Source organism: Amblyraja radiata, chromosome 17 (assembly GCF_010909765.2).
Source record: "Amblyraja radiata isolate CabotCenter1 chromosome 17, sAmbRad1.1.pri, whole genome shotgun sequence".
Classification (NCBI taxonomy): Eukaryota; Metazoa; Chordata; class Chondrichthyes; order Rajiformes; family Rajidae; genus Amblyraja; species Amblyraja radiata.
This window is the reverse complement of record NC_045972.1, coordinates 31,472,726-31,484,731: the sequence shown is the minus strand read 5'-3', so window position 1 is coordinate 31,484,731 and position 12,006 is coordinate 31,472,726. Positions and strand designations below refer to the sequence as shown.

General features: G+C 45.1%; 1 protein-coding gene across 5 annotated transcripts in view; it reads left to right on the top strand.

The window, feature by feature from the left end:
• The window catches only part of LOC116982681 (RNA-binding Raly-like protein), a 730,325-nt gene that overhangs the window by 692,333 nt on the left and 25,986 nt on the right, over nt 1-12,006 (top strand). For all 5 annotated transcript variants that reach the window (XM_033036033.1, XM_033036031.1, XM_033036034.1 and 2 more), the window contains one exon: nt 572-685. In XM_033036033.1, coding sequence (XP_032891924.1) covers nt 572-685 — 114 coding nt within the window. The remainder of the gene's footprint in view (nt 1-571; nt 686-12,006) is intronic.

Sequence of the window (12,006 nt, the reverse complement as noted above, 5' to 3'; positions counted from 1 at the left end):
GAATTGAGAATCCACAAGAAGAATGGAATGAAGATTGATTTTTCTCCGAGTTGGTAGTTACATGCAAGCGGTGGCAACATGATTCATCCCTACACTCTGACACCTTGTAAAATAAATCAAATGTTTATTCTTAACTCTGCTCCATTCATGCCATATACCACTTCCGCAATAGTCATGTCGGCATTACTGTTGTAGGATTATATGTTGTATACAACGGCTGAAGGGGTGGAAGGTGAGGACAAGGGGGACTCTATCCTTGTTACGAGAGGGGGGAGGGGGGAGTGAGAGCAGAGCTGCGGGATATTGAGGAGACCCAAGTGGGAGCTTCACTATAGATTCTCTCCATAGATCCTGTCTGTGGGTGTTGGACTTTGCAATAAAATGAAGTCCATTTACTATGAAGGCAAGGCAACTTTATTTATATAGCACATTTCATACACGAGGCAGACTCAAAGTGCTTCACATAAAAACATGTCATACAATAAAATGAAATAATAAAATGAAATAAAATAGAAGACTATTATGAAGGTAACTCACCGCGGAATTTGCTGCCTTTTTTTTTGTTTTTCAGTGAAAGCTGATGACCTGCAGACAATAAAGAAGGAGCTCACTCAGATAAAGTATCGTATCGATGGCTTGTTGGACAGCTTGGAGAGAATGGAGAAGCAGCACAAAGTTCCGACTGGTGAGCAAGGGAGCACAAGTCATGTTACTCACAAAAATCTGCTTTACCTGTTGTGTTGTTGGTCAAGGTTTGTTGCGAACACTGTGATGGCGATGTTGAGACAGAGGGGCGAAAAGGAACATTTAAATCAGGAGCCTGCAAAAATTATTTTGTTATCCAAACTCAGTTGCACATGAGTGGAAAAGGTTGCTCCACTCCTATCACCGGCCTCCGCCCCAACAGTAACTGGTGAATCTGACTGAAGAATTCATTTCATGGTTGCACTCCATTTAATTTCAATCCAACCCACCTCTTCTTTGATAACATTTTTCCTATCGATTTATTTGTGTTCCTTGGTGCTCCTCATTTCTGAATAGATTCTTTCTTTTGTTTTGCCGAGCAACCTGTTGGAGATAGCCTTGTCTTTGGTCGTGTGTTTCAGAATATGGAGCTATCATTTCCGTGATGCCCTTTCTCAAACTGCTTGCATTATTGTTCTTGGCCTTAGCTTTGACATCAATAACTATTCCAACTGTGCTTTAATCACATGATCTCAGATGCTCAGCACAAAATTACAATCGCTGTTAAACGGCGTGTCCAACACATCTTCCTTTCTCAACCTGCATCTCTAAACCAAACTAAAACAGCTCAGATGACCTTGGCCCATTTGCCTGCATTACACACTTCCTAGGGACGAACTGTCCTCTCGAATTGTGAGATTGGGGTCAGACTCCCTATCCTTCTTTCCATTTCCAGTGCCTTTTTTTGACGCTGTGCTAAACCTGACGACCTTTTTGCTGATTTGAGCAATAGATTGAAACTGACATGCTCATTTCACTTTGCACCCTTCAAACAAAGAAAGTAAATTCTCAATCTGTTAGTCTGTAGTTTAACCCAGTTCCCGCTTCAACTGTAATTGACATAAACTCAAAGAAAGGCACAGCTGATGCAAGAAACAACTTCAGTGTCATCATTTCCATTAAGCCCCATTATTTGCACATACATTGCACACTTAATTCTATTCCACAGCACCAAGTACATATATGTTGTCTATATCACTTGGATTTTTTCAAAAGCCAAAGCATTTCTGCATTTACATCAGCAGGCTGTTTTATTTGTATCAGTTCCAATGTGTTATCGGATAGAGCAACTTGAGGTTTGGTATCGTGCCATTGCACAACATGCATGACGCTATTCATTCATCCCTCCCATTTGCTTCCGGAAGATATGATCCCAGTATCTTTTCCATCCAAAGTTCCCTTGCCATAGCAGGACAAACAGGATTTGCAAAGCTGTTGATGGATGCTTGCAGAGTTTAAGAGGACATGGTGTGGTAGTTTCACACGCCCTGCGTGAAGATTCACTGGAGACGCACTGGAATGAAAGCTGTTGTATTAAATACGTACTGGTAAATGCTGACAGTGCATCCCACATTGTAACACCGGCTGTTGGCATTCCTGAAAATCTGCTGAAATATCTCCTTGACCTTGAGTTTATCTCCATCAATGATCAAGTTGTTAATCTTGCACGGGGATCAATAAGGGGTGGGAATGGCACTTGTCAACAACACAAGGCGGCACTTCATTCTTCTCTGTCAGATATTATTTGCTTGCTTTGGGTTCTTTTGCTTGGGCAGTACTATCCTTTTGTGACCTTGTATGTCTCAAACCTCTGCCGCAGGGGAGTCCAGGTGTCACCATCTCTTGACTCGGGGCTGGGAATGTTAACGGGGAGGATTAAAATCCCATTCCAGTTTTGTGAGCAAAAAGGCACAAAGGTGTATACAGTTGTGTGATATTGAGGCCATCTCACTCTCATAATGCCAAATGGGCACACGTTTGAAACATCAGAGCTCACACAGAAATAGTAAGATTAAACGAGAACTTACCAGTTTGAAGTTTGATCTTGATTTTATGAGGAGTTACGATGAGCGATTACGTGAAGAAGGGCCGTCCGTCTGCGTGCGCGTCAATCTTCAAAGCAGCGGTGTTAAATCACAGATAAAAAAGAAGACCTGATAATAGTAAGATTGTGAAAAACTTGAACTTCCATATGACCTTGATAATATGAGGGTGGGAGCGGTGGGCACGTAATCGCTCATCGTAACTCCTCATAAAATCAAGATCAAACTTCAAACTGGTAAGTTCTCGTTTAATCTTACTATTTTACTTCGGAGTCACGTGAGTGACTACGTGAAGATTTCAAAGCTCTGTGATTTTACGCCGGTTACGAATCCAGGCGTCACACACTGAATGGATTGACCATGGATGCGTGTAATCATTAAAGCATTCAGACATTACGTAGTTAAGTAAAGAAACTGATGCTTTAAATGAAAGAAAAGTTTTTTAAAAAGTTACCCCTCCCAACCTTGGGGGGGAAACTAAGGGACAGAACTTAAAATGGTACGTGCAAACACCCCCAGTCCGGTTATAGGTTTGTTATAAAACCGGTGGACCGTTATTTCATTCGTCCATCCTGGAGCCACTAGGATGTCTTCAAGGGGCACGTCCATAGCTCTTGCTGCCGATGTAGATGCAGCCCTGGTGGAGTGAGATTTAACCATATAAATGTTTACTCCTGCTACCGCCATTGCCTCTTTTGACCATCTGGAGATGGTTTGAGTTGACACCTTTTGGTGTGTTTTTTAAAAAATTTTTTATGGCTGATGAGGACCGATTGTTCTGTGCCTTTGAGATTCTCCGTAACTCTCAGATAGTGGTGTTAGTATGTTACCACCCACACAACCGTTGGTCCTCTGGATATGCCAAGAACTGGATCTCCATCCCTGGCATTCCTGGCCTGCTCTGTTTATCAGGTTCCTGATTAGGAATGTTATGTTGTTCATATTGGTGGTCATGTAGTCCAACCGTAGCTTTTGCAGTGTCTGGACTCTTTGTCCGCATACCACCTTCAGGGTTAGTTATAGGCGGTCCCCACTGTCAAAGTAGGGCTTGTACCACGCTCACATCCCATGTGTCAGTGTACCTTGGCCTTGGAGGTCTTAAATTGTAAATTCCCTTCATGAATTTTGTTGTAAAGGGGTGCGTTCCTATCGAACTGTGCCCTGCTTCCGGCATCAGATTGGAGGAGAGTGCGCCTCTGGCACTATAGATGCACTATAACTTAGTTTATAGTTATAGTACAGTTGATAGGAACTCCAAGACATCCGTTATCCGAACTGTGTTGTATTTGTTCGGACAGTCCTATGCCTTGAAATGGCCTCCTCAGAATCTGCAGACCAACAAGTTATACGTTCATGTAGTGGATGATTGCTCCCTGTAACTGGGTTCACTAGGAGGTCCCTGCTCTTGGGTACAGCCATTACTGGCTGGACTATAATTCCCAAAATTTTTGGGGACCAGGCTTGAGTAGGCCAATCTGGCACTACCAATATGCCTGTGGCTTAGTCTTGCTTGATTTTTGTCAAGCATCGGTTTGTGAGACAAATTGGCGGAAAGCATACATAAACATTCCTCCCCAATTGAGGGAGAAAGCATCCACTGCCTTGCTCCTGGATCCAGCTCGCAGGACACGTATCTGGGTAACTAATGGTTAGTCTAGATGCAAACGGATCAACATCTGGTATGCCAAATCGTGTAGTTATTTTGTTAAATACTGTGATTCAACATCCATTCTGTGTTGTTATTAAACATTCATGGTCCAGCATCTGTCACCGTGTTATATCTACCTCGTAGATTTCCCAAATATTCCTCTCAATACACCAGTGCCAAATGAGGTTCGACAATCTGTCGTAAGATACAGATTTTACACCACCCTTGTTAATGGATATATGCCACCGCAGTGGTGTTATCAATCTGAATTTGAACAAGCACCAGTTGCATATCGCTACAGAGAACCTTGAGTCCATATTGTGCCCCCAACAATTCTGGGTAATTGATTCCATGTGTTGGGGAATTACAGACTCCTGCTCATTCCATCTGCCCCCACCGCTTTAGACTGTGTTGGTGTCTCCCCATCCTTAGCCGCTTGCATAGGTCTGAAGAACCCTCGATGGCTTTCGAGCAAAATTTCTCCCATTCGTTATCCACCATAGTTATTCAACAAAGGCCTCTGCTGGCAATCCATAGTTTGCCAATTCGGCCTGCATATAATCTGAGTGTTCATTCCTTTGCTTGCTGTAATGCAGCTACTATTTGCCAATTACACTCGCTGTTTGCCTGATAGATAGCTAGAATTTGACTATCAGGTCATTGCAGGCTTAATTAATATTGTCGTTTGCCCCTAGGCAAAGTCACCAACAAATTTACTGTTTTTGATAGTAAATTCTAGGTAATCAATTACCCTTGTAGGTGTCTATTTTGATTTAACTGGATGGATGAGGTAACCAATTCTTTCAAACAGGGTTTTGGTTTGCTTGACTGATGCTTCTGCCAATTCTTGGTGACTACAAAATGAAAATGTCCTCCAAATATGCCATTACTATGTGGTTTTGAGACCTTTGTAGGCCCAGAATTGGTTTCCATAGTTTTGTCAATAGTCTAGGAGCTGATGTCAACCCATTTGGCAGATCCATACCATCCAGTTAAACTTCAAATATCTCCTGTTCTTAGTGAATAGACACCGAATAGTATGCATCTTTGTGGTTGATGCATGCCATGTGACCATTCTATAGGAAGCTCCTATAAAACAGTAGTTAAACCGTAACAAAATTACTGTTTCTAAAAGTCTATACTGCACAAATGAGTTACACCTGGATGAAGTGACATCCTCCATCTGTCACATGTCCTGAATGGCAATCCTGCCCAAAAATACTGGGCCTGCCTAGAAGACAATTCCAGTCTGAGTTCCAAGTCTGCTTGGAACCTGTGTATGTTGTGCAGTAAAATTATCACGTTATTATCTGTTTTTAAAAACCCCGTTCTGAAATTTCTTGTTATTGTCATTTTGAACAAGAACACAAGAGTAAATTTACCAACATGTAACTGCTCCACAATCCCTTGTTTCAGTAAACCCAGACCCACCTACCTCCATGGCTACCGGTGGTCTTGTGGTAAGCCCAAAGGCCCCTGATGCAGATTCCTTTCCTCTCCTTGATTGGGAGTAGGACTGGTAAGGAGTGTGGATTCCATGTTTCTCCCGACCTCTGCTTGGGTCTGGTCTGAAACCTCATCATACTGAGCCTGCCTTGTAGGACAATTCTGGCCATTATTTTGAGTCTGCCTTGAAAGACGACTCTGATCATATTTCCGTGCCCAGCTTTCAAGCTACCACCGGATTCAGTGAACCGCTTACCGTTGGTGTGGGGTGTGTTGTCACCCACTGAGAGTGAGGTTCGTAGGCAGCCCTGAAAACAGGTGCTGCCACAGGCCCCTGAGGATACCTGTGCTGACATGGCCCTTCCAGTGGACCTAAATGAGATTCTAGCTTTGGTCAGACTGAAAAGGACCATGAATGCTCCTCTCCTTAGAAAACAGGTGCTGCTGCCTGCGGGTTCTCCATAATACCCAGGCTGTCAAGAGCTAGATTCCATCCAGGGAAGCACCCAGTGGAACCTGGATGATTGCAGAAGCACTTATTTTCTGTTTGTTTGTATGGAAGCTTATTATTCCTTTTATGTAAAGCATTTTGGTGTTGACTTAAACAGTGCAATATAAGTAAAACTTACTTACTTACTTCCTTTCTTCTGCTTGTCCCTGGGAAGGTTTCCCCCCCTCTCTTTGATTCAGAGTGGTTTCTTCCACATGTAGTTCCCCCTTCAATGGGGAAGACATTGGGCTGCCCCATGTGCGAGGCTCCCGGCACCGGCACTGCTGTAGGCTGTGCTGATGCTGCTCCCTCCTTTGGAGCAGATTATTGTTGGAGCAACTTCTCCATAAGTTGCTCCATGTGGGAGAAGTCGTCCTCAGACGCTCTCCGTTGAGGGAGGGTATCCCTCTTCCCCGGACTCATCTGAGTCAACGGGTTTGTTTAGACTTGCGGGTGGCATTACGCCCCGCAGGACAACCATGGAGCTCCTGCTCCCGCGCAAAGTCTCCTGCCGATTCTGCTGTCAGCACTAATGTCGGGAACAAGACCATCGCCCGCTATTTGGAAGGCTGCGGTCTTCGGCAGCCGACATCCTCGCGGGCCGTCTCCTCGACATCTGGGCTCTGAAAAAACTTCAAGCTCGAAAGAACGCAGGTAAGTGATTTCAACTTTCCTTACCTGCTGATCCCGACGACCTGGGAGGCTCAATGCCTGCCAGTCCGTGTTGCGTTCAGACGTAATGACGCGCACGCAGACGGACGGCCCTTCTTCACGTAGTCACTCACGTGACTCCGAAGTAAAATGCCCGAGTACTCCTGCCTGATGAAGTTGAGCAAAGAGAACTTACTGTTTTGCCGACGGCCTTTGCTCCTGAAAACTCTGGAATCCTTAAGTTATGCTGCAGCTGTATAAAACTTTACTTCAACTGCATTTGGAGTATAGTGTGCAGTTCAGGTTGCCCCCATTGTGGGATGCATGTAGAGGCTTTGGAGATGGTGCTGAAGAGGTTTATCAGAATGCTGCCTGGATTGGAGGATATTGATTATCAGAAAAGGTGGGACAAACTTGGGTAGTTTTCTCTGGAGCTTCAGAGCCTGAAGAGCAACCTGATAGTAGTTTACAGAATGATAATAGACATAGATAGAGTGGTCGATGCCTGGAATATGCTGCCAGGAGAAGTGAAAGGAGATATAGCATTTAAGAGTAATTTAGACAACACATGAATAGGAATACATACATACCATACACAGGTGGATGGGATTGGTTTGATTTGCATGATCAGCATAGACATGGCGGGCTGAAGGATTTCTGTGCTCACCATTCAATGTTTCTATGTTTGGTTTAGTCTAGTTTAGAGATACAGTGCGGACTCGGGCCCTTCGGCTCACTGAGTCTGCACCGACCAGCGATCCCCACACATTAACATAATCCTACACACACTAGAGACAATTTTTACATTTATACCAAGCCAATTAACCTACAAACCTGTATATCTTTGGAGCGGGCAAGGAAACTGAATCTCGGAGAAATTCCACGCGGTCACGGGGAGAATGTACAAACTGAGCTGACTGCACCCGTAGTCAGGATTGAACCTGGGTCTCTGGCACTCTAAACGCTGCAAGGGATCAACCCTACCGCTGCACTAACGTGCTTGTCCCTCTTACCCACAGCCAGAGTCCAATTGTGATTTAGCCACTCACCATGAGACCCCTGATCCAGAGCGATTGGCTCCCCTTATACAGAGCACCACAACCCTACTCAAGAACTAAATGATCCAATTCCTGATGTCTAATAACCTTATTCTAGACCCCCTAAGACCTCAACCAGAACATCGACGTATTCTTAATAGAGGCCCAAATGCACTCATTCATCGGGGTCTCACTAATACTCTCCGTTTCTTTTATCTGGCAGTGACAAGCTCAGTGGCAGCATCTTGACATCCTTTGCCAGCCAAGTCCCTCAGTCCCTCCCAGTGCCAAATCCTGAGCTGTGGTTTCACTGCCTCTGTATGGACAGTGTATTGAAAACTCCGCCATTAAAGACGCACCCCAAAAACTACTCTTGCAACATAACAGGCAATCTGAATTCTCTTTGTTATTTAGGAACATGGGAATAAAAATATCCCAAAGTTAAACACAGCCAGGGTTTAACTATTTGATTGGGGTCTTGGAAACTGAACCACATAAGTTAATTTGTGAATTTGGTTTAGGAATTCAAATGTAGTCCAATTTTTGAAAGCTCCTTCAGAATATTGCCAAATTCCAGGAACTACTTATTCGCAATCTGTGTAGGGTATTGCTGCAGCTTGGTAATTTAGTAGTTTGGCATACAGCCCAGTAACAATCATACTATACATAATCACAATCATAAGCCTGGTAGCCCAATGATCTGGGTGCCTGTCTGTAACTCCCACCCCTCTGCAGTCCACTCAACGTTCCTCTCTCCACTACTCCAGAGTAGGTTCAACATTTCTCTCCCCTGTACAATTTTCAGATAATGCTCAGATTGTATAGAAAGTATGCAACACACTCCAGCCCTTCTGCAATTATCAGAATCACCTAATCCATGTTTCTCTTTGCCTAAAGGGGCAGAAATTCGGGTAAACCTCATTGGCACAAGGTTCTGATTTCCCTCTTTCCCTTCTTCCCTTCCGAGATACGATGTCTCCCAAAATAAACCTCTGTCATCAGCTGTGGCCTCTCAAAGAGCTTCCAGATGAGTGACTTGGACTTCCCAGCACTCCACGCTGAACAGTAGCACCAGAGCTCCTGTCTAGCGTAGAAATGCGTGCACCTGTGTCCACTCTCCTCACACTACCCCTTCAGTTTGCATGCCTTCTGTTGATTTTTTAGTCCAGTAATCATTGTTCCAGAGGTGTAGAGGAAGATAGATCATATTCTAATTTGATGGGGAAGAAGTCATTGTCATACTTACCATTGGCCATTAGTTTCTTCGTCTCATAAGACTGTGAGTTCCATAGACACACCTCTATATCTTCCTGCTTCCAGCTTCCATGCACCTCCCCATGCAGAGAGAGGTTGGTCAGTGAAGTGCAACTCTTGTCCACACGGCAACAGTCAGTGGCATCCTCCGCTGCACCTGCCTCTTTGCAAGCTGCGGGAAAGGTCAGCGTGTAGAAGGAGCTGACGCTGCACTAGGGGTAATTCATGGTGCCCAATTGACCAACCAACTTACACGTCTTTGTGATGTGTGGGTAAACCGGAGTTCCTTGCGGAAAGTTATACTGGAGAGGGGAGAACATGCAAACTCCACACAGACAGGACTGAAGGTCAGGATCAAACGTGGGTCTCTGGAGGTGTTTTGTAGATGTGCCACAGTGCTTCCTGTAATTTGCAAAAGCCCTATATCCCATCCCAACCTAGACCTGGGTGGAGACTCTGCTCCCTGCCTGACTCACTCAGCCAGTGGTTCTGGCTACTCAGCTGTTCAGTGACACTGAAAGGTGTCTGGTCAGAAAGCAACGTGTCCCTCAGTGGGTGGGAGATCCCAACCCATTCCCCATGGAACTTGGAGTATGGGACTGATCCACTGTATTTCCCAGGTCAGATCTGTAACTCCACATCAGAAACATTGTGTGCTGTGAAGTGTGCAATAGAATTCCCCTGGGTAAACGGCACTCTTACCACAAACACCAAACCATCGCCAACCATCTGCCCTCCCAACACCGCGCTATCCCCAAACACCATACCTCCCACAAATATAACAATCGGCAAACACCGCACCCAAACACTAATCCATCCCCACCCCGAGCACTAAGTTACCCCCTAAACACCGCACCTCCCCCACACACTACAGCTCCCTCCCCACAAACACCACACTGCCCCCCCCCAAACACGAGACCTCCCTCACATATCTGAACCCCTCCCAAACACTGCAGCTCCCACACATATCACAACCCCCACCCAAACACCGCACTGCCCCCCTCCCCCAAAGACGACACATACCACAACCCCCCAAAGACCACACTGCCCCATAATAAACACTGCACTGCCTCTGAACACCACACTAGCCCAGAATAGCACACAGCTCCTGATCACCACAGTGTGCCTTATATTTTGATCCTCAAACACTGCTGCTAAAAACAATTTGAATGTGAAGGACATGCTGGCATTTGCTGCAGGCGGGTTCTTTTTCATTTACATCGCAAATAGCTCGCAAATAGCACTCAATTTCCAATCTGTTGTGTCTAATGTGTCAATTACTTATAACACAGAATATAATGAGGTAAAATGTTTCCTCCAGGTTTTCTCCACTTTCTCTGCTCCTTTGCTTCTCATTGTGCAGTTCCAACACAAGCTGTGAGCTGCTCCTGCCTGCCCTTTCACCAAGACCATCCCTCAGCCTCTGCGAGTTGAGTGGGGTATGAACGACCCTGAGCTTCAAGCCAAGACGTGAACCCATGCAATCGGCAACCTGCAATGATTGTTGCCCGTATCTTCCCATGCACCTGCCAGAGGTCTGAGCAGATAGAAAATGGATGCCGGGTTAAAGCAGGATGGGTTTGAGCTGGGTCGAAGAGATGGATTGTAAGAATAGGGTGGAGAAGCTGAAAAGGCTGCAGAAGAGATTCACCAGGATGTTACTGGGACTTGTAGACTTAAGTTTTATAGGGAGTGGTTGGATGTACTGGTACTTTTCAGAGTTAAGGAAACTGAGATTGATTGAATATACCTCATCAAGTGTACACTCACTGCCCTTTTCCTGGGGCAGAGGATTCTAAAGCTAGAGAGTATTGGCTTAAGGTAAGAGGGAAGAGATTTAAGAGTGGCCTGAGGGGCAACTTTTTCACTCGGAGGGTAGTCCGTATCTGGAATGAGCTGCCATAGGAAACAAGTGGATACAATTATGACTTTTGGACAGATATATGGATAGGATTGGTGTAGACTGTAGAGGGATATGTGCCAAATGCAGGAAAATGAGGCTAGCCCAGAAAGCCAACATTTATTTTGAATAGTATGGACAAGATGGGCTGCAGGGCATGTTTCTGAAATGTATAACTCTTTGACTTTATGAAAGTTTAGAAAGGGTTAGGTGATGTACTTCAGAGACCATGAGGAATAACAGTTAAGATAGACACAAATTGCTGGAGTAACTCAGCGGGACAGGCAGCATCTCTGGATAGAAGGAACGGGTGATGTTGCAGGTCGAGACCCTTCTTCAGTGAGAGTCAGGGAAGAGGGACACACAGATAAGGGAGTGTAAGGTGTGAAAACAAGACATCAAAAGAGATGCTGATCAAGGAAAATGTAGAATAGATCATTGTTAGCTGGGAGAAGGTGACAACAAAGCAAACAGATACAAAATTGAATCAGGGGGACAGTCAGACCTGAACCCCTTCCATTCCCAAAGTCTCTGTGTGTCAGAGGCATTCCACCCTCATGCCGATAACTCTCAGCAGTACCCCGATCGCTGGAAGAGAATCCCACCCAAGCAGACAGCAAGACTCCGCTACCCGGCATATATTGGGGGTTATGTTTTACTAGTGGGGGGAGGTCGGACGATCAGCAATTGGCTGAGGACTTCAGCAGTCCAGTCCCATTCCTGCTGGATATGGAGGAAAGCCCAATTAGTTGGTCTTGCCATTACCAATCCATGACCATTGCTGATTCATATTGGTGAAGAAATACTATTCCGGTTAAGATCTAGGAAAGTGGATTAAAAACACCTCCCAGCAATACATAAACCAAAAGTTGAGCTTGCATTTTGATGTGACTTTCGTGGCCTCGGGGGATTTGAAGAACTTCTAGCAGAACTTTGCAGAACTTCTCGCCCGTGTTCACCTTTTCTAAAGAAAGTTGATTAGCAGCCCACTCACTCACAGCAAGATGCTGTGG